A 21,590-nucleotide genomic window follows, 5' to 3' on the forward strand; every position below is an offset into this window, starting at 1 on the left:
TATCACATTCCACAATGTCACGTTCCAAAATATCACAGGTAAGAGCAGTTATAAAGTACATTAAAATCAGTAGAAATTAAAATCAAATACAAATATGAGCAAACTAAAGAATACAGTAAGTAATTACATTTAAGAGCGAATTTGACTAAGCGTAGTAAACTTATAGTAAAAAATATTTGCTTCTAAGGGTAAATTCCATTAAGAGCACGTAGCAAGTACGATAAATGGATAAGAATGATTTCAAATAAGAGCAATTACAAAAAACCTGAATGCAGATGCCTTTTAAGAGTAAAGCCAAGCAGAGAAAACTGTTATAATTAAGAGCAGTAGCAGAATACGGCAAAATATGGGGCAGTTCTGTGCAAGTACAAGATCCATTTCATGCCGAGTTAGCAGAGGATCCAGCCTTCAGACCCCAGCAGAGGTGAGGTGATCATTGTGTCAGACGAGGTGCATGAACGCATCCTTTCAGTAAAGATTCAGGCATTCATGCTGTGACAAGTGAGACCAGATCAGATTCCGCAGGGAGCCTGGTTGTTCATATCCCTGGAAACTCCAATGATACATCTCCTACAAGGGGAGCTCTGAAAGCCAGGACAGTGTAGTGCGAGTTCCTAACCCTGCATATGGATTTCCCTCTCGCTAGATGGTGAAGGCGATCCAGGTGCTGCGTATCCACCTGCTGGAGCTGGAGAAGGTGAACGAGCTCTGCAAGGACTTCTGTAACCGCTACATCACCTGCCTCAAGACCAAGATGCACAGCGACAACCTGCTGAGGAGCGACCTGTCAGGACCCTACTCCCCGACGCACACCACCCTCAGCCTGCAGCAGGTCAGGCATTCACACCCTTCACTGCTCATTAGTAAGGCTGTATTTATTTCACCGGTATCACAGATTTCCATTCCATTTACCCATTGCCGTGAAATATGTAGTTTATGTGAAACAAATGTGTGACAACGCAATTTATTTTTTCTGCTTTATTACATATTCTGTTTGATCGGGAAATATCTTGAAATACCTACTTTTAGGCCGTGAAATGCCGTTAAATAAACCACAAAGGGAAGGTATCGATCTGGTAGGATTGTGCAATCTGAAAGGCTTCAATCCGTGCACAAGCTGATTAGTCAGCAAGATGGGTATAACCTTCAACCTCCACACTCTTCTGCTCAAATCTGCATGAGCTGCCTGGGCATTCTGGGAGCTGGAGTCTTTTTCCCCTGTATATATCTATAGGAGTCTATGGAAGTTTTTTCACTATAGGACTACACTCTTTGGTTGAGATAACTAGAAAAGCAGTTGGGCATCAACTGCATCACTTTTTTGTGATTTTGTGGGGTTGGGGGATGTAACTCTTTGGTCTCCCTCTGTGTTCAGACTCAGAAAAAGGGCACGTAGAATTGCCAGACAGGCAAGCCTCTTTATAGTTTATTAGGTTTTTTTTTTTCTCTTGCTGTGCGTTTCCATGGCTACCAGGCACGTCCAAGGCGATTAGTGAGAAAAGGAGGGAGAAAGAGGGGGAGAGGAATGGTGGAGGCAATCAGAGAGAGGAATAACTGAGAGGAAACGATCAGTGGAAAGATAAGACAGGTAGATACGATCTGATAGATAGAAAGATAGATAGATAGATTCAAGGAGGAGGGGGAGGGGGAGGGAGAGAGCGAGAGAGGGAGAAAAGGAAAAAGAGTCTCGATTCCCCGACAAATTGAGATGCACATTTTATTTTTAATCCGTAATTTTCCAGAAAATAACGAGGAGGAAGTTAATGAGATGGAAATCCTGCCTGCTGCCTGTCTGCCTAGCGCAAGGGTTTTTTTTTTTTTCATCTTTCTGTAAGGCTGAGATAATTAGAATGCATAGCGACAATGAGGAGCGGGCTGATTTGAGGCGTGGAGGTCGAGTACAATTAAAAAAATAAAATAAAAAAAAATTAAAACATTTTAAAAATAACTTGCCAGGGTGTTTTTCTTTTTCGTTATTTATTTTCCCTTTCAGCTGGCCTGCTTCATCTTCAACCTTCTTCTATATATATATATATATATATATATATATAATATAGGTTGTTCTGGTAAAACACATTGCACTCAAGGTCGTCTGGTTTACAGTTGCCTTGCTCACCTCACTGTCTTTTAATTGTTAGTATCCGGAGATCATATAGTAACACTACTGGTTTGCAATAAAACATCCCTGGAGTGCATGCAAACTCCATCAGCAGGACGACTGATTGCTCTCCCGTCCTCAGTGTTGCCCTGCCCTCCTTTTTCATTGTAAAAGCACTATTACATTCCCTCCTGGATTTTTCCAGCTCTCCTCGTGTTGATTTAAGATCCATTAAAGTCACACAGTGGAGCTCCCTTGACTAATGTTAAGGCTGACAAAGGTGTTGATTGCTAGGCACGAGGTCTGTATCTGTAAGAGAGCCAAAAGGTCCCTGCCTCTGTGTATCTGTGGCCAGGCGATTAAGAGCTTTACTGGAAGCTGAAGTATATCCATTCACAAGATCCTCGGTCTCTCTTATGCTTCCTGCTATACAGCAATATAGTTTGAAACGGTGCACCTGTCCTTCACTAAAGGGTGTTCAGATAAGTGATTTGAACATTATATATGTGGTTGAAGACGATTTCAGTATTCCTTGCGTTTATCCTGGACTGTACCTTGGCTGTGACGCTCTCTGTCTGTCTGTCTGTCTGTTCGTCCGTCTGTCCAGGACATGCACCAGAGCTCGACCCCCTCCATGACGACCATCTCCAGTGCGCTGAATCCCTCGGGAATCATTGTACCGGCGAGCGCGCTGCAGCAGGGCAGTGTCGCCATGACGACCATCAACTCCTCACAGGTGGTGTCAGGTATGGGAGCCAGGGCTCCAGACAGCAGTCTGTGATAACCATTCAGCACCTATTGATCCAGTGTACACAAAAAGCGCAGCTTTTCCTTCTTACTCTTGTGTGTACAGAGCAATCACTGCAGTTACTGCCTCTAAATTGGAAATCACATTCAAGGCAAACGTTGCGTGTTCTTTCTGAGTTGTCAGCAGAGCTGTAAACCTTTGCTTTACCTAATAATGTCCCAGCTCAGCTCCTCATATGCATTGCTTCCGTTTCCAGGTGGGACCCTGTACCAGCCGGTTACTATGGTGACGTCACAGGGGCAGGTTTTGACCCAAGCCATCCCCCAGGGAACCATCCAGATCCAAAACGCACAGGTGAGCGCTGAGCGGCAAACTGCGGCATCCCTTTCTATTCCATATACTGTAAACTTTCACAAGGGTGGTTATACCAAACTCCGTAGTCTTCAATGCTTGCAGTTTGAAGGCTGGAGGAAGGAGAGTGTGACCCCCCTTGGTTAGGACAGATGCAATCGCTAAGAGACGAGTATTCGCACAAAGGTATTTTTTACAGGGATTCTCAATCGGCAAATAATATGCTTTTTGTCCGTTTTTTGACTATAGATTAAAACATGCTAGCCGTCCTTTTATCCTATGCCGGAAATACAATTTGTACATTTTAGCTAGAGAGCCGCTTGGTTGTGAGAGCTCTAGTTTTGTATTTACAAAAGCGGTGAGGGGACACGTATGTTACTAACATTTCAGTCAGTATTGAGAGAGACAGAGACACAGAGAGAGACAGACACACAGTCAGAGATACAGAGACAGAGAGAGACAGAGACACAGAGAGAGAGAGAGAGAGAGAGAGAGAGAGAGAGACACAGAGACAGAGATACAGAGACAGAGACAGAGAGAGTGTTCTAGCTCTATTAAGCTGTCGATATGGTTCTCGGGTAATCTTGTGTTTGACAGACAGCAGTCGGCTCTGTGAATAGCCCAGAACCGATCAAGGCTGCGGAATACAAGCGGGCTGGGAATAGAGGTGTGCCTGCAGCAATGTCCCTGACAAGCACCGGCAATGATACCCCGGCGCGACTCTGCCAATTAATTCAGCCTGCTTCCTGGAACTCGCGCTCCAAGAGTGTGCTGGGAGGGAGTAGGAGGGGGGCTCATTTGCACGTGACGCACGGCTGCCATGGTGACGAGGCCTGTTTTTTTTTTTGTATTATTTAATAAGCAGCGGGGAGCATTTTTAAAGATGTGTGGCTGGTGTCTGAATTGATTTTAAATATATATTTTTTTTTAAATATTCATTAGTTACAAGAGAGGAATCGAAGACATGCTGGAATGTGCCTGTTTTTACTTCAAAGGAACTTTTTGAATGTTTTGAAACAGCAAAGTTGCCTCAAACGAGGTCTCCTGGAACCAGGTTTCAAGCCACCGTTCCTGAAAAAGTGGCTTTATGTTCCCTCAGCTTTACACTACAAATCTGTTTTTGCAATGAACAGTTCCTGCGCTTGTGTTTTTTATTTGTTGGAAGTGTGCTGTAGTTATAACTGTCAAGCTTTGTGACCCTTTCCATGAACATTACAAACTTGGGAGTCAAAATGGGGGTTTGAGTTCCTTCAGTGGAGTGTGCTGGCATGGCTCAAGGTTTTAATCCCTTAGCGTTGCACACTCGGATCACCTTGTCATGTAGGCCTCTATAAGAGAAGGTAGACAGGTGTGGGCTCTCCTGTATTGTAAACCCACTCCCTTCCTCTCTCCACAGCTGAACCTGGATCTGTCTTCTCTTCTGGACAGTGAGGATAAGAAGTCAAAGAACAAGAGAGGAGTCCTCCCCAAACAAGCCACCAACATCATGCGATCATGGCTCTTCCAGCACCTCATGGTGAGGGGTGGGGCTACTGTGTGGGAGGGCCTGTGGGTGGGGTTATGTTGACTAGGGGTGTGGTCAGTATCCCCAGTAGATATTTTGATGTGGTTTATTATTTATGATTGCAGATTTCATTAATGAATAACTGTTGTAACCCACACTTTTTTGGAATAGTCAGAAATATAGGAAAAATATTGTGTAAAAAAATTATGAATAAGAAAACATGAGTCAATGATTGGCACAAACCAGGTTGCTCCCTGTGGCAGTACTTTTAGTTTAAGTAATGAAAACAAAGTGAACAGTCAATAGAATCTGTTCCTTTCTTGCTGTCGGCCTAGCAGTACACTGAAGGCTAAGGAATGTAGTGCAGCTGTTAGCAGTCACAAAGGAGACCTATTTTGGTATTACATTCTGCAAAACTGTGCAATGCACTTTTAAAATACCTTGGGTCCCTATTAAAAAAGATGTATGCAGTTTGGAGTCTGAAGAGGACTTGTGTGTGTGTTGAGGGGGGTGCAGGATAGCTAACTACAGCGACCTTAATGAGCAACACTGGGATCCTTAAAGAGAAACAGCAGCCTCTAGTTAGTGGCTGTCTTTTCCCCATGTACTTCATTCTCATCTCCTAAAGAATATTATGAGTGATACATATTCAGTTTGTACAGAAGGCAGCTAAATAACAGGGGAAATTATTACAGAATTATGGCAGACACTGCATTAGTGAGCCTAGCATAACGGTGGAGTTACCAGCCTTGTGTCTGATTTTTAAATTTGAAAACGGAGCTTACAGTAAGCGTTTTGGATGAATATTTTATTTTAGGGACAGTGTTTGAACAGAATAAAAGCAGCCTGTCTGAGATGAGTTTCTGTACCCCAGTAATATAAGGCTGGCTTCATCCTCACCCTCACTCTGAGCCTCTTGGCTATCACTGTCTCCGATGTGATCTAAGTGAGGCAGCCTTTTCTTATCTTCAAGGGGTCTGAGGGGAAACGGCTCCTGTATTCTCGACTGTTTTGTCCCTCTGCAGCACCCGTACCCCACGGAGGATGAGAAGAGACAAATCGCAGGGCAGACCAACCTAACTTTGCTGCAGGTCAACAACTGGTGAGTGCTGGGGCTGGGATAGAGCTGGATGGTTAGGAGTAATAAGGCGTGTAAGTAAGACCTCTTGGGTGTAAGTGAATCAGTTGAGTGCACAGATGTGGTATCTGCAGTTACTGGGCTCCCCCTGCTGGTAAAGCAAGGTTCTTACACATTTTTCCAGTTTTACAGATTCCTGCATTAGAGGTGTCGCTGTATCCACTAAACATATTGCGTCTGTTATTTTTTTCTTTTTAAAGTGACACTGAAAACTGAAATTGCTCAATGGAAGTCTTAAATAACACTCTGGGATCTCAGAGCAGACACAATCGCTCTCTATTCTGATGGTGTAGGGTGCAGGCTGATTCTATTGATGGAGTGCACCTGCTCTAGCGCCCCCCCACCCTGTGTCCTCTCCCCGCAGGTTCATCAATGCGAGGCGGCGGATCCTGCAGCCCATGCTGGACGCCAGTAACCCTGACCCCGCCCCCAAGGCCAAGAAGATGAAGTCACAGCACCGGCCCACCCAGCGATTCTGGCCGGACTCCATAGTGGCAGGGGTCCTCCAGCCACAAGGGGCGCACTCCGGCAACAACGCCGATGGTAAGCACTCCGCTGTCCTGCTAACAGCCTTGGCTCTCTTTAGCTGCGTCTCCCCTGCTCCGAATCCCACTGTGGACGCTTTGAGCGTGCTGTTCCAGTTCATAGCATGAATGGTTAGTGTTCTCAGTGCAGCCTGACTGAGCGCACAGCACTGGAGACAGCAAGAGACGTTCTGCACTATTTGAATGCTTTCTGCTGATGGGTTCACTCCAAATCACGGTAACGTGGATCAAATAAAGGCGAAAATGTCAGGTTGCTGGTCTCACATATTATTGTCCTAACTTCCTTTGTTTATTCCTTAAGAAATATGTAAATTACATGCCCCCCCCCCCCCCTGCAAGATTTCCCAGATCACACCGAGAGAGGCTAGTGAATGCTCAGAAGTGTAACCTTTAATCAAGAACAGAAAAGTTAATAAAAGGCAACTTATGTTTACATGTACTGCACAGTTTAAGCCACAAAAAATGCAGCGGCACCACTAACGACTGGGTACAAGTGTCTTTTAAACATTTTTATATTTAGCTTAGAGTGTACTTTATAGTTTCACAGTACAGTTTGTGGTTGTACTGTGATTCCCTAGCTGTGGTCTATCCTGGCAGGGCTATAAGATGGTACAATCAACCCCTTAGCAAACTGTACCAGTACTTGCATAGTGTGCAGTGTCATACTTTAGTAGTAGTCTTAGGAAAACTAAAACAAGAGGGTGGCATGCACAGATGTTTAGAATACGATACGGTATCTCCATAATGTAAGCAGGTAGTATTCAGAGTAACAGCATTCTGAATACATATATCCTGGGATATTCAGCTACTGTTCTGAATAATAAAGGATCCATACTGACTGTGCATTACAGAACACTGCCCGTTACCACTTGCTGCTACAACTGTTTAAAACACTGTCTCTTCCCCTTGTTCTAACCCCTCTCTCTGTGTCGCTCTCAGGTTCTTTGTTGATGGACAATCTGCAGCCCCTGTCCTCGGATTCAGCCACCCTTGCTATGCAGCAGGCCATGCTGGGAGGGGGTGGGGAGGATTCGCTCGACGGCACAGAGGATGAGGAGGAAGAGGAAGATGAGGAGGAAGAGGAAGAGGAGATGGAAGAGGAGGAGGAGGAGGAAGATGAGGAGGACGAGGAGGGAGGGCAGCGGCTGCACACCACTGACGTGGGAGAGCTGGGCTTGGAGCACAGCGACTCCCTGGAGTGAAAGAGGAGAGAGAGACAGGAGCCAGGGGTCAAGGCTGGGGTCACGCCACCACACTACAACCCTGCTGCAAAACAATCTTATCTGGATGGATTAAAAAAAAAAAATCTGGTTTTAAATGAGAGGAATTACAAAAATAAACATGTAATAAAAATCTTAAAAAGGCGACCCTATGTCTTGGGTTTGGAAGAGATTTTTCTTTAAATAAAAGCAATCAACAAACATGATTTCAGACAGGACATTTCAGCTGAAGTAAAGAACTAGTGCGGTCTGTTTATTATTAAATAGTGTTATTTTTTAAGACAAATTGATTGGTCTAAACAGTGATGGATCGTAATAGCGCCACTGTTTAAATATTAAACCAGGACCAGTCGTTTTACTTACTGTTACTAACTATTGCAGACAAAAAGACACTTCAGACACTCGCGCACTGTTGGAGATCTCAAAGTCCATTCCTTTTAATGATTTAAACCATGGCAGTATTTAAATTAAATTGAAAATACTGTATATACAGTACAAGACTTGCAGTCTAGACTTGTTCGTTTTCACACACTACCTTTTATATGGGCTATAGGTGTATTCATCTGAAATTGGTCTGTATTTTGATCTCCTGCCTTTTAATATGAATCCAATTCTAGTTTATAAATAAATACAGAAAAGGAAAGAACAATTGTGTGCTGCTGGGAGCACAATTACATTGTTTTGTAGTGAATGCAGAACACCAACCTGCCTGAACCCTGAGCTTTTGGCACCTACGCTTTCTTCGATTTCATGACAACGGAAAAGGACCTGAACGATGATTGAAAAACATTTTATTCCACGCCAAAATCATCCTACAAATCAATGTAGGGTGATTTTGCTGGGAAGTTTTTTTTTTTTTTTTGTGCTGGATAATAATAAAGATGTGAAAACAAACATTGATGTAACGGATGGAACTTGAAGCCGGAGGGAGAGGATGGGAATGTCAGAGACAATGTAAATGTTCTCCCTTTCTACTAGAACGATCTACAAACTGTGAAGGAGTTTTCTGCCTTTCTTTGCTAAACGGACAAAAGCATCTGTTTCCGATGTGCTTATCGCTTTTCTTTTTTTTTTTTTTTTAAAGACCTGCCAGCTATATTCTCCGTTCTTGAATGTTCATTGTGAAGTCTGCCTCCCATTACTGTTTCATTTCTCTCTGCACTTGCTCTTTTAATTCTTTTTTTTCGTACACATTGTTGACATAATCTGTTGTGTTTTAATAGAATGCATTTTAATTATTAAAAAAAGAAAGATGAACCTATTGGTTTAAAACCAGATTTATTGGAAGTCTAAGATTATCTTGCATTGAACTACTCTTTGAAAAGCGCAATCGGAAAGACTGTGGTTGTGTGGTTTCAGCTGAGGGACTGCTGTGATTGGATCCATTTTCTCAGATTTTGGAATCTTTTGAAACTCCTCAGCTTATCGTTTTTAAAGCCCTTAAGTGGGCCAGAGATAAAATCAGTGTTGTCTCAAGTTTGGGAGAGGGGGTGGTATAAACATTGATCACTGGTATCACAGCAGTCGCACGCTCGTCACTCCCCTGGGTTGATTCCTACACGTCACGTGACACACACACAGGTCTTTTCCTCTGATGGGAACTGGACCATTTTTAAGCCAGTACCGGGTGATCTAGTTTGTCTGTGGGGTTGGTCCTGCTGCTTCTCTCGATGGCCTTCACAGGAGAAATCTCCAGTGCTGAATACGCTGTGGAGGAGCGGGTAACACAGCCAGTCGCGTGCCAGGAGTTTGCCTTGGACTGGCGTGCAGTGCATGCTGGGTACATCTCATCACTGTGTTTTCATCTGCTCTTGCTCTTTGACAACATGCTTAACTCCACACCGTTCTTACATGTACAGTTTAGGATTCTGTTCCAGCCAGCTTCCTCAAAAAACTAAAACATGATTCAGATGTAACTTCTATACTACAATATTTTCTATTACATTAACATTCTTTGAAGTCATTTTTATTTATATATATATATATATATATATATATATATATATATATATATATATATATATATATACATATATATATATATATATATACAAGTTTTTGCTCGAGCTAACTTTTGGTTAATACAAAAGAATAAAGGAAAATAAATTGACTCAATACCATGATACCTGAAGGTTTGAATAGAAAGGAATGGTAGATTGTTACATCATTAACTGTGTGTGTAAATGACATCAGAAACACATTAATATATTTAAATACAAATAAGTGAATGTAGTAGTTAAGATGGCATCAAAACCCTAGAAGTACCTCAAACACACATGCTATGCTGGCTGTTTAAACCGGTGTAAACCTTTACAAAAATGTATATATATATATTAGATAGATCGATAGATAGTTTGATTACTGTAACACAGAGCAGGTTAATATAGAGTTAAAGACACAGTTATATTTAGAACCACCTGGAGTTCATTAAAATAGACTCCTGCATAAAAAAGGCTGCTACTGTATGTGCTTTTCAATCAAGGGCAGTCCTGCAGGATATCCTGTCTCTGGTTCTATTAATGTCCTGGTTGCAACAGGAACAGGAACCTCTACAGACTTCATGGACTTTGGGAAGCACAGCTTAACTCAAAGCATGACCACACCTAGTTAAGAGCTATCCATCGAGTCCCATGGACACCCCTGTTTTGCATTTGATCTCCATGAGCACAACATAATGACTTTAAACACCACATCACAAGAAACTGAGCCATTTACTATTGAGTTGCCTAGATAAGTTCAGCATCTACACTTTTTTTAAGCTGGACTAAAAGATGTATTTATTGAGATGTCTTTTTATTAGGGGTGTGCTGATACTTGTACTCACAGAATTGCCTTCAAGAAGTATATACTGGCGGATATGAAATATATCCATTCATTAATGTGTTGATTTCAAAACAAGAAAAACTGCCATTCCGTCACCATGACAATTGAATACCAGCCAATGGCAATCAACTTCCGCTCTGAGCGTTTTAAAAGATGATTGGAAGCAAATTTTTCTCTCATCCGGGGAGCTGACATTTTTACTGCCCTGCCGAGGATGTAAACAGTCTTGTTTATAAATCAACACTTTAATGAATGGATTTATTTAACACCTACTGACAAATACGTCTCAAAGGCAATCCCGAGTGCCAGCACGAGTATCAGCACACTTTGTATCCTTTCTGGTCCTCTAGCTCTTTATGATTAAAGCCTTGGGATGGTGACACAAACTCATACTGTACAGCGGAGTCCAATGTTTGAACCGTCTCCTTATAGTACAACCCAGCAAAGAAAATCTATTCCTCTCTGAGTAAGAGAGTCCCGACTCTCTTTAAATATACTAAGGAATGTACTTTCTGCACAGGGGTTATATAGCTGTAAGACAAAAAAGGAATTCAAACCAAGAAACCAGTGCGTGTCAGGCTGGCTGGGTGCTCAACCCTGGATGGGTGGAGATGCTGAAACCACCAGTAAAGTGGATCTCAAACCAACACACACACACACACACACACACACACACACACACACACACACTCACAAACACACAGTACGGTCACCCAGCTGTAATTGTCAGAGCAAATCTCTGCTCCGGCTTTCCCCACGGTTTGAGCCACTGCTTATAAATAGGAGCCTGGATTACAGGCCACGGTAAAGCCACGAGTGCCACCCCCCTCTCTTTTGAAGTTGGTGGGCACTGCTGCAGAGAGGAGCATTGCTGTGGTCCTTCGGTTACCAGCAGCATCCCCAGGTTTCCTGGTCAGCTAGCTGTCTATTTCAGCTCCTGACAGAGAGGGACCCCTCTCTAATTATCCACAGGCCCGGCCCAACACAGCCTGTCATTTGGGCAGGGCTGCCCCATTCTACATAAGACCCTTGCCAGAACTATTTCAGTTACTCTTCTTCACAGCTGGATTGGGATTCTACTGCTGCTGCTGCTGCTTTGGACAAGGACAACGAGGTATGCCCGTCTCCTGCGTCTCCATCTCCCTCTGTCTTTCTAACTTGGACGCTTTCTTTACATGTCTTTATGTGAGCCGGTTTCCCTTGCAGGAATGGAGTATCCCAAGCTCATCCATTCTCATTTTTTTATATATATATTTTTTTGTAATAGATAAAAAAATAAAAAAAATAAAAAGATTGGACTAACGCATATTAAGTTTAAATATTTTTTAGCAGCTCTGGGGAAAAAATATATGTATATTGTATTGATTATATTGAGATTTGTGCACACATTTCTTTTTTTAAAGTGCTTAAAGAACAATGAATGTACCTAATCATTTTTCTTTTGTATTTTTACATTTGTATAATTCTTTCTCCAGGGATATATTACCTGTATTATCTGTCTTTCTCTACTTATAGATACAGATACACACACAGTATGAGTCACAAAGGGTGCATCCCCTGCATGTATATAGTCATGTTGTAGGGCTGTGTGATTGTGTTTGACTTTCAGTTCTGTTGAATTTGAAATACAAATTCATCCATGACCTGTATTTTATTCCACACTGAAACCATTCAATTAGTTAAGGAGGCATTTCAGAACATAGTTCTGAAAGAGTTAAACACTCTGAATAAGAAACCCCTTCGTCTACGACTAATCATAAATCATTTTGACGTTGTCTGCATGCTTGTTTGTTTTTTATCCACTCTCTGTCTAGATGTCGCTCGCTCACTCTGCGGCGCAGTACATGCTGTCGGACTCTCTGATCCCGGAGGGGAGCGGGGACTCACGGCTCAAGGCACTGGCTCTGGAACTGCCCCTTGATCGGATCATCAAGTTCGTGTCTGTGGGGCTGCCCCTGCTGCTTGTGTCCATGGCCTTTGCAAGAGAAATCTCCTTCGGTGAGTGTGCCGGTAACACAGCCATTCATGGGGCAAATGTGTGTGCACTGCAGAGCCTGGTTCTAGCCGGCTATGGTAGGAGGTTAGAAGATCATTATAACTGCGGCTAATCAAGGGTGGACCTGACATCCGCCCGTCACCACAGTCTAATTGCATAAACGTGTCTGTTTCATCTCTGTCCTGTGGCGTGGCTGGTGATCAACTGAGATTGATCAAAGGCATATAATAATAGAAAGGCTATTGGTTAATAAACAGGACAATCTGCCACGTTACTGTCAGTGGCACTCCAGTACAAATAAGCACCAGGGAATTGCCTGCTGTCTGGCCAGAGATTACTAGTTTCCTGCCGCTTCCAAACTACCCTGTTTCCAAATTCGATACTGTACCAGTCTATAGGTTAGGATTTTCCAGCATTAGGCTGGTATTTTAATAAGCATAACTTATCACATAGAATACTCAATCACAAGACACTAAAGCGTTTTAAAAGAAACTTATTTACACAACCAAGTGTACCAGTATTGGACAAATTTAAGTATTCCAGTAGTCTTTAATTTCATTGTTACTGTGCAGACAATAAATTTACAGGACGTGGACTAAAATAACGAACTGTTTATAGCCCCAAAGGACTGGATTGGCAGGGCGTTAGGTCTTGTGAGAAAAGTACAAAATAAAACTGGCTGAAGAAGAGAAAAGTATAAAGTAGGTTTGGCTACAAGTTTGGAACACAGACAGAGCTTTTTCATAACAGCTGGCTGGGGATTTCAGACACACGCACGTTTCAATTTCCTGTCAATTATGGTTTGAGTAAAATTATTTGGAAGAAAAGCCTGCTTTTAAGTATACATGATGTCTATGTATAGTACATTTCTAAACACAGCACTCTCCAGCATCATGTTAGGACATTGCTGGAGTTCAGGCTCCAAGGAGTGAAAGAACCTCCCTAAGTAAGCTAGCAGTATTTAAAAAAGGATGTAACTGATGTTTATTTGGGTTGAGAAGTTGGATCAGCCAGTGAGTGTTAATTCAGATTTCCCTTTCCTTTAGGAGAATTGTTGATAGATAAAAATCTTACTATAGGTATACGCTCCAATAAACAATGATTTTAGCTACAATAGCTACTATGTGTATAGATACAATGATTAAGAAGTTACCTGGCTAGGCTTTTTAACTAAAGGGAGTGTTTATTTAAACACTTTGTATTTAATCACATCCTGATGTAACTATCACTATTTAATCATATCCTGATGTAACTATCACTATTACCTGCTGTATTATTGAATTGTGGTTTGTCAAACTTGTACTTTACTTGTTTTATTGTATTTCTTGCTCTTATTGTATTACTTGTATTGTAACGCTTGAAATGTTTTTGCTTACGATTGTAAGTCGCCCTGGATAAGGGCGTCTGCTAAGAAATAAATAATAATAATAATAATATGTGTCTGTCCAGGTCCTCAGATCACCTGTTTCCCCCCACACAACTTCACGTCAAAGCAGGCAGGCTATGTGGATACCTACTGCTGGGACTCCCTGATACACCATGAGTTTGACAGTGACGGCAACTTCGAGGAGCAATCGCTGTGGGTGCACAAGGTACGGGACATCAGCCCTGCTTGAGTTGTTAAGTTAAAGTGAATCAGTAAGAAGCAGCTTAATGCAGGTTCTGTATGAGAAATGGATTTCTTAAAATAACATGCCAGATCATTTCCATAACCTACATTTCCATTTGCCTATAACCGGTCCCTTCCAGATCTAAAGCTGGAAGTGCATACTTGCAATGAAAAGCATTTTGAATTGTCATATAAACAGCTACAGCAGTTAAACAAATATCAGTTTGACCAACACACATCATCCCGCCAGTGATGAAACACCTAGGCCCTATTACTATTACCTCCCTATTATTTAATGTTATCTAGACGTTACGATATTCCCTATTGTTAAAGCCATTGATGCTGTGCCTCTCCCCTCTCATTCAGCCTCTCGCTCACTTGCTAACTCTTCACTCTCTTAGATGTTCCCAATATTCCCTGCTGGTAATGGTGATGGCATGCCTCTCCTTCCCTCTGATCTACCCTCTCTCTAGATGTTCCCCTACTCCCTGCTGGTGATGGCAGTGATGATGTACATGCCCGCTCTGCTCTGGCGATTGCTGGTAATGCCATGTCTGGGGGCTGACCTGCTCTTCATCATCGACGAGCTCGATAAATCCTACAACCGCTCGGTGCGCCTGGCACAGTCCATCCTAGAGCTGCAGCAGAACAGTCCTGACCCTGCCAGCTTCGCAGCTGAGCTGGAGAGGTAGGGCTGAGCTCTGTCAGCTGGGGTGAGGGGAGGAGGGAGGGAGAAGGGAGGGGGACCCAGGCAAGGGCCTCTTGTGCAAAACATTCCATGCAGAAATGCTGTTAGAAACAAAGGTAATTTGATGCAGAAGTGATTTTCCTATCTGCCTATTGCTAATCAGCTTTTTTCTTTCCCTCATGCAGGGCGAAGCGAGAGCGCTACTTTGAGTTCCCTTTGCTGGAGCGCTACCTGCAGGCCAAAAAGCACTCCTATTTCCTGGTGTGCATGCTGTTCCTGCGCAGCTTCCTGCTGCTGCTCTTCATCTCCGCTGCCTGCCTCTACCTCGTCTATTTCCACCTGTCTGCCTTCCTGCAGGACGAGTTCAGCTGCTTCGTCAAGACCGGCCTCCTGCGAGACGAGCCCTGGGTTCCTGAGCTGATCCAGTGCAAGCTCACCGGGCTGCTGGTCTTCCAGATCGTCAGTGTGGCCAATGGGGCCGTCTACCTGCTCCTCGGTCCCTTGATCTTCTTGGGTCTGCTTCGCCTCTTCTGCTGGGATCGCCGCTTCCTGTCTGTCTACGAGGTGCTTCCTGCCCTGGGCCTGGGGCCGAACCTGGGCTGCCCTCTCAATGACCTCAACGTTATACTGCTCTTCCTTAGCGCTAACGTCTCCCAGCTGCGTTCCTACAGCCGGCTCCGTGCCGTGTGCACCCTGAGGGGCCCGCGGGGCCAACTCCGAAAGACGGTTATCAGGAGCGGGAGCAAAGGAGAGGAGGAGGAGAATGAGGAGATGGAGGAGCTAGAGGAGAGAGAGGAGGAGGCGAGAGAGGCGCTGAAGGAAGGAGAACACACCCTGGTGGATATGATGGGCGTGCTGGCTGGGATGGAAGGGAACGGGAAGACTCTGAAGAAGCAGGAACCCCCACCAGAGAACCTGGGTACTAGTCTATGTATACTTCTTTATGTAATAAAACGCTTCATCTTGGTAGCTATTTTGGTTATTATTATTTGGGATGTGCAGAAAATTATCAAAAAGGAAAATTCTTTCTTTAATCCCTTTCTTTAACCGTAGGAATTTTTTTTGTATGCAGTATGCAGATTCCAATATTGCACATGTGTTCCTTTAAGATCACTGTAAGTGGTGTCTTTAATCTTTAAAAAGCTTGGTGTATTTTGTTGCAATGTATATCTATATATATATATATATATATATATATTGCTTGACCTGTATAACACATATATGTAATTGTGTCAAGACTCGGAATGGTTTAGGGATTCATTTCATTGCAGAAATCCTAAAGGAGGTACTGTAAAGTCAAATCCACATGGTCTACACACCCCTAACACCCCTCTCTGTCTTTCCACAGAGTTCTCTAATCAGCATGGGTGCCCTGAGTTGAAGGAGATGCCGTCATGTAGTTATGCCTAAAGAGCTTTCAGCACTGGGACTGAGCCAGCAGGGTTGTGATGTAAGGAGCTCAGGGAATAGGGGTGGAGCTGGAGGGAGCCAATTGGGCAGGGGCTGCAAAAGAAAGTCTCCAGTACCATGTTTCCACTGTTCAGGTGGACGGTACCATATTCTTCCATTGATATAAAGGCATATTATATTAGCAACTCATTTTAAATTATTCTCATACAATTGGGAAATTCCAAAAGCTAACGTTGTAGGGGGTGTGCAGAAAATTAAGATTTGACTTTCCCTTAAAAATAATCATTCATCTTGAAATTAAAGTATGTAATACTTAAGGTGGGGGTTCAAAACTAGGTTGCATTGCATATCTGTGTCTGCTTAGCATGCAAAATATAATTTAGTAATGTTTAAATCAACACAAAGAATGTATTTCGCTTTCAAAACACAGACCATGCATTTGACTGGTATGTGGCAGTCCAGGTGCATCAGGATATGAGGAAGCATGGTACATTGGACAGAGAACTGAGAGATCAGGGGTGGGGGGGTTAGATCATTGAGAAAGGGGTGGGAAGAGATTCAGGAATTGTTCTATGTTGGGGTGGGTCTTTTTGTAATGCTTTCCATTACTGGTGCTAATTGGATAAGAGATTGCAGAACCACAAATTCAAAACACAACTCATGCAATATTTATTGTTTTTGGCTAATATTAAGAAGGAACAAACAAAGGTTGAATTAGCTTATTTGAGTAATTTTTTAAAATATCCTCCTCGGTCCTCCTTTTGTTCAGCATACCAAACATTTCTCATTTGAAATTGCCCACGCTGCTGTCAGACTGAGCCCTCGGTACGGACGTCCAGACTACTGAACGTTCAAGATTTCGGGGTCCCAAATATTGCCCTCATATTTGATGTATTTGTGGTCTCATGTAAAGTAAATAACCTGGTCTCAGGACCGTGGAGGATATGTCCTTGTTTATTTTAGTAATCTTGACAAACATTACATGCAGTGTCGCACAAGAGAACTAGCATACTGAAAAAGAGATTTCCTGTGTTGTTCTACAACATGTTATTGATGTTGCTCTGTATTCAACTGTGCATTCCCTGTATATAACATATGTACATAAGTATGCTGCATGAGAAACATATGGGCTGCTTTTTTACACGTTATATTGCTGTGACAGCTTGAGCTGTACATGTCTGCTTGATTATTGCGTGGCTGAATGCATGTGTAAAATAAAATGAACCTACACTTCAATAAATCTTTTTATATTCTGACATCAAGGGATTTATTTATTTAATTAATTTATCAAGGGAATCAAATGTGGCTGGCTATAAAGTAGAGAAAAATTATAAATATGCTTTAAAAGGAAAGTAAATACACCAGAAAATGAACAGACAGGTAAATGTAGACTCCACTGGACTTTATTAAAATAGCTAGAAACAATGGTTTGTCTGCTGCCTTTACACAATGAACACATTCGGCATTGAACACTGAGTGTAAACCAAAAGCCTCTAAACTTAACACACAAATCAATTCCATTTTCAGCCAAGCATGACCTTTAGTATCAACTAACCAGACACAAGGTCAGAAAACGTAAATCGTCCTGCTATTAATACTACATTCTCCAATACTTAAAAGTACAAAAACATACAGATACTAATCTGTGATACCACATCAGCACCCACGCCATGAATCTTAATATGAATATTATTAACTCATCTACAAAAGCAGGCGATAGTCTTGAAGTCTTGTCTCAACATCATCTACTGTACTTTGTGGTAGGTAAAGTTCTTTTCATTTCACTGATCAGGGATACTTCCTATGTGAATACACTGGCGTTTGTAAGCCTGAGCTTCCCCCGTTTACTGAGAGCTGCGATACCTTTTCAACCAATTGAAACTGTCCCTGTATTCAGCTCAGTGACAGTCGGTCTCCCTGCTCTGAGAACGTTCCGGTGCACTTTTAAAGATTCCAGACAGCTGAATTCTGTCCTGCATGCAGTGCAGTGATGAGGTTTGTGGGCATGCCGGTGCTGCTGAACATTATTTGATTCATTCAAACTCTCCACTCAGTACACTGATGCCTGCCCCCCTTGTTTAATTTTGCTGGTGTTTTTTTAAGACTTCCTTTCTCCAGGCTTTTCCCACACGCAGCGCAGTCATGCATGCCCTCGACTTTGTGAACCAGCTGGTGCAGCCTGAGGGTGTCCGAGTGACCGAAACTCTTCCCACACTCTCGGCAGGTATGGGACAGCCGAGCGCTCCTCAAGTTCCGAATCTTCGCCCCCTCCGAGGGTAAAGTCAGTTCTTGCGATGCTAGTGAAGGCTGTCTTGTGTTTTCTGACCGTGCTCCCAACAGTATGTCTGCATATTTTGAGCGACCTCTCTTTTTCACCCCCTTCTGACTGCACTGCTTCCCAGTAACCGGCCTTTTGCACTGGAAACATGGAAATAAGTCATAATCCTGGTCTGCAATCACTGCAACAACCCAAGGGAGAAATACAAAGAGGGTTAGGTAGGAACTCACTTCTATTTTCTTACAAAAGGTCCCAATGACTCACATATTGATTTACTTCATCCCTCAATATTCACACACCAGAGAGAGATGCTATGGAACTGCATTAGAAGCACCATGCTTACATGCATTCCTTGATCATTCGGAATATCAGTGTTGCAAATAATACATCTGGGATATTCCTTGCTCATGCAACACCCTCTAATGAACAGTGTTTGCACATCGTTGAGCGTGATGTACTTTACGATCACAAGCCCAAGGCTGGTCCTCTAAACACCTCTATTTTTCACCTCTATTGCACTTGCGTGTGTGTGCATGCTTTAGTCAAAGCGGGCAAAGCAAAGCCATTCCAGCTCTTACTGTGAGCTTAACAGATCTTACCACATATAAAATCAGACAGAAATAAAACATGTTTTGGTGGTGAGTAATGTAATCCTGCACCCAGTGCTGGTTCCAGCATTCCTCGTAGATATATTATAAAAATGAGGTTGGTGCGGAAACCCAGGACTGGGTGCAGATCGGAGTCTCTCAGACCCTGGGTTATACTTACACGCTGCTATGGCAGCAGTGGAAGACACAGGTCTGTCCAAGTCTTCTGTTAAACGTCTTATTCGGACAGGACCAGTCTCCATCTGAGGGTTGTGCATGAGGAACGACACGGTGCCCTCGTCTTCGCCATCTGTGTACATGTCGTCCGAGTCCTCCTCTTTACAGAGATCAGACCCCCGATGAGGAATCTCCTCGATGAGCTGGACAGAGCCCAGTTCAGTGACATCCTCTGCAAAGCTGGCAGAGTCATGTTCAATGGGTTCGCGTTTCAGTCCAGGGGGGTGGGACCCTGGCTCAGGGGGGGCCTCTTTAACCTGAAGGGACAGCCGCTCTGTAGAAACCGGACTATCAAAGCATTCCTGGTCTATTACCTCCTCTTTGATGTGAACAGGCTCCATCTTTGAACCTTGCTTTGCATCAGCAAGGAACGTTTTCTTTCTTCAGTAACTGCATAGAGGAAAAAAAATAAGAATTGGTACTATAATTCCAAGATTGTATTCCTTAGATTTTTTATTTTATTTTTTAATGTATTTTAAATAAAATAAATGTTTTATAACCATAACTAATGGATTTCAAACTGAAGACTCAAAAGTTGTTATCATTAATTCTAGACCGTTTCCAAAGTTTACTGGCTGGCAATGTTAATTGGTACAAAACATAATTCTAAAAACAGTATGAAATCAACAATAAAAACGTTCAGGGACTCATCTCGAGTTTCCAGGACAGCTTTTTCACACACACACACTACAGTACATCCTGACGTCTCGATAAACAAGTCACGGGTACTTCATCTCCCCTTCAGAATTATAAGAAAGTTTTGTTCGTTTGCGTTTTGCTACATTAGTACTGCTTGCAACTGCTGGGGACACACGATGCTGACCGCTTAGTAAAAACACTTCCGACTGACAACTGCTTCGCCATATTGTCAGACACTGGCCTGGCGTCAGAAACGTCTAACAGTAAAATTTAGTAGAATTTAATAGTTTACCACGAATATGCAAGTCTGCGTTCCTTTCCCATTCTGAGCGTCCTTTTTGTTTTTGTTTTCCAGTCTAATTTTTCGTTTCGTTTAAGCACATTCGTCATTTTAAAAGCTGGTACCCAGCAACGCATACGATACGGCTTCCAGATTGCACGTACTAGTGTATACTGTGATTTTGCAAGCGATAAAAAGCATACTATGTGCAATCGCTAAAGTCTTCCCCCGTTTTCAAGTAACCTATCTTTCTTCTAATTTTACATAACAGCACGCAGCGGGATTATCTGTGCATTTAATGATTTTGTTTATTTAATTGCATCTTCTGTATTGTACAATGTATACTTACCCACCTGCGACGCACAGCCTGTGTCTCGGTTACATATGCAAAAAGTCACTAAAATAACGCGGAGATAACACGCTCAACAGACAAACACACCATCGCAGGAGACGCTTAACCTCGGCTCAGTCTCGCCTGTGTGGGTGTGACTGTGTTTGCCGTAGTGTTCTAAGTCCCGCCCTCCTAAGCGAGTAATTGGGCAACCATCCAGTCTGTCGCATTAACTCTTCATAATTAGCCAATAACTGGCGACGTTTTTTGAACGACCGTAAGTCACACAACTAACAACGTGGTTAAGCTATGTATTAGCCTGTTACAGGGTACCCAGCATGTATATACATAAGGGATCAGTTTACAGCTAAATGCTTAATTGATGACAAACTGTTTTTTAATTGACCTATTTTTTTTCTATGACAAGTTTAACAAACTTCTGAACCAGGGCCCCCATTTGAAAACCAGCAAACCACCACATCTGACCAGCATACACCAGTTGACAGTCCCGTTTCCATCAGGGCACAGCACCAGAGCCAAATGGTTTTGGGGCAGTTGTGTGAGATTAATGGTTAGACATACTGTAGTCATGCTTGCTTCTGGTTAGTGGTGTCTGTGATGCTTCTTACACTACATTCCTCTCTTAGACAGCATCTCTGTCTGCAACTCATTCATTGTATATACATTACAGTTATGTATTATAGTTTTGGATGTTGTTTTTTTTCTTCTAGTTTTTAATAATACAGCTTTCGTGTATTTATTTTGTATTATTTCTATACAGTTTGTGTGTTACTGTTAAAATTCAGACTTTGGGTTCATTCTAAGATTACCCAGCAAATTCCATGTGCTAATGATACTGTTAACTTGCCCAGCATATTTTACCTTTGGTGCAGTAAGTTCTCCCCGCTGCAGACAGTGAGTTTGTGTGTAAGTCTTCACTGCGAAGTGGTCGTGTTTAGACTGACTTCTTTATAGAAATGCCAGCTTTGCTCAGGCTTGCTCGTCAGTGCTGGAGATATAAACATTCCACACAGAGTGGACACAGTAATCCATAAAGATCAGCAATGCATGCTGTACAATAGGATCATAAAGCAGGAATGCAATTCAT

At 42.7% G+C, this 21,590-nt stretch overlaps 3 protein-coding genes across 7 annotated transcripts in view; 2 read left to right on the forward strand and 1 right to left on the reverse strand.

The window, feature by feature from the left end:
- The window catches only part of LOC117397482 (homeobox protein PKNOX2-like), a 56,328-nt gene extending 47,447 nt beyond the window's left edge, over window positions 1-8,881 (forward strand). For all 3 annotated transcript variants that reach the window (XM_059009842.1, XM_059009843.1, XM_034913273.2), the window contains 7 exons: window positions 647-832; window positions 2,706-2,844; window positions 3,103-3,200; window positions 4,594-4,713; window positions 5,727-5,803; window positions 6,204-6,382; window positions 7,324-8,881. In XM_059009842.1, the coding sequence (XP_058865825.1) occupies window positions 647-832; window positions 2,706-2,844; window positions 3,103-3,200; window positions 4,594-4,713; window positions 5,727-5,803; window positions 6,204-6,382; window positions 7,324-7,586 (1,062 nt within the window). In that variant the 3' untranslated portion in view covers window positions 7,587-8,881. The remainder of the gene's footprint in view (window positions 1-646; window positions 833-2,705; window positions 2,845-3,102; window positions 3,201-4,593; window positions 4,714-5,726; window positions 5,804-6,203; window positions 6,383-7,323) is intronic.
- Window positions 8,882-11,418: 2,537 nt separating this feature from the next.
- On the forward strand, window positions 11,419-17,386 carry LOC117397333 (pannexin-3-like). The gene is made up of 6 exons (XM_034912664.2): window positions 11,419-11,541; window positions 12,242-12,425; window positions 13,873-14,015; window positions 14,506-14,720; window positions 14,906-15,639; window positions 16,069-17,386. Exons 2-6 carry the CDS (start codon window positions 12,242-12,244, stop codon window positions 16,128-16,130), a joined length of 1,338 nt encoding a protein of 445 aa, XP_034768555.1. The 5' UTR covers window positions 11,419-11,541; the 3' UTR covers window positions 16,131-17,386.
- A 131-nt stretch (window positions 17,387-17,517) lies between these two features.
- LOC117397478 (zinc finger protein 70-like) lies at window positions 17,518-20,669 on the reverse strand. Of its 3 annotated transcripts, none has more exons than XM_034912703.2 (3): window positions 20,505-20,669; window positions 19,177-19,622; window positions 17,518-18,589 (listed from the first exon to the last, which is right to left on the reverse strand). In XM_034912703.2, exons 2-3 carry the CDS (start codon window positions 19,571-19,573, stop codon window positions 18,168-18,170), a joined length of 819 nt encoding a protein of 272 aa, XP_034768594.2. In that variant the 5' UTR covers window positions 19,574-19,622; window positions 20,505-20,669; the 3' UTR covers window positions 17,518-18,167. The 3 variants fall into 3 exon arrangements, with proteins under 3 accessions (XP_034768594.2, XP_058865827.1, XP_058865828.1); XM_059009844.1 differs by having other exon boundaries at window positions 20,501-20,667; XM_059009845.1 differs by lacking the exon at window positions 20,505-20,669 and adding an exon at window positions 20,164-20,292.
- Between the last annotated feature and the right edge of the window lie 921 nt (window positions 20,670-21,590).

This window comes from Acipenser ruthenus, chromosome 39, assembly GCF_902713425.1.
Source record: "Acipenser ruthenus chromosome 39, fAciRut3.2 maternal haplotype, whole genome shotgun sequence".
Taxonomy (NCBI): Eukaryota; Metazoa; Chordata; class Actinopteri; order Acipenseriformes; family Acipenseridae; genus Acipenser; species Acipenser ruthenus.

What these genes read in the sequence shown, in the direction of transcription:
- LOC117397478 (XM_034912703.2), bottom strand. Translation starts at nt 19,573, where the DNA reads ATGGAGCCTGTTCACATCAAAGAGGAGGTAATAGACCAGGAATGCTTT. An exon ending in CACTGCTGCCATAGCAGCGT is followed by an intron (nt 18,590 to 19,176) that starts GTAAGTATAACC and finishes GGGTTGTTGCAG; the next exon opens with TGATTGCAGACCAGGATTAT.
- LOC117397333 (XM_034912664.2), top strand. Translation starts at nt 12,242, where the DNA reads ATGTCGCTCGCTCACTCTGCGGCGCAGTACATGCTGTCGGACTCTCTG. An exon ending in AATCGCTGTGGGTGCACAAG is followed by an intron (nt 14,016 to 14,505) that starts GTACGGGACATC and finishes CCCTCTCTCTAG; the next exon opens with ATGTTCCCCTACTCCCTGCT. An exon ending in ACCCCCACCAGAGAACCTGG is followed by an intron (nt 15,640 to 16,068) that starts GTACTAGTCTAT and finishes GTCTTTCCACAG; the next exon opens with AGTTCTCTAATCAGCATGGG.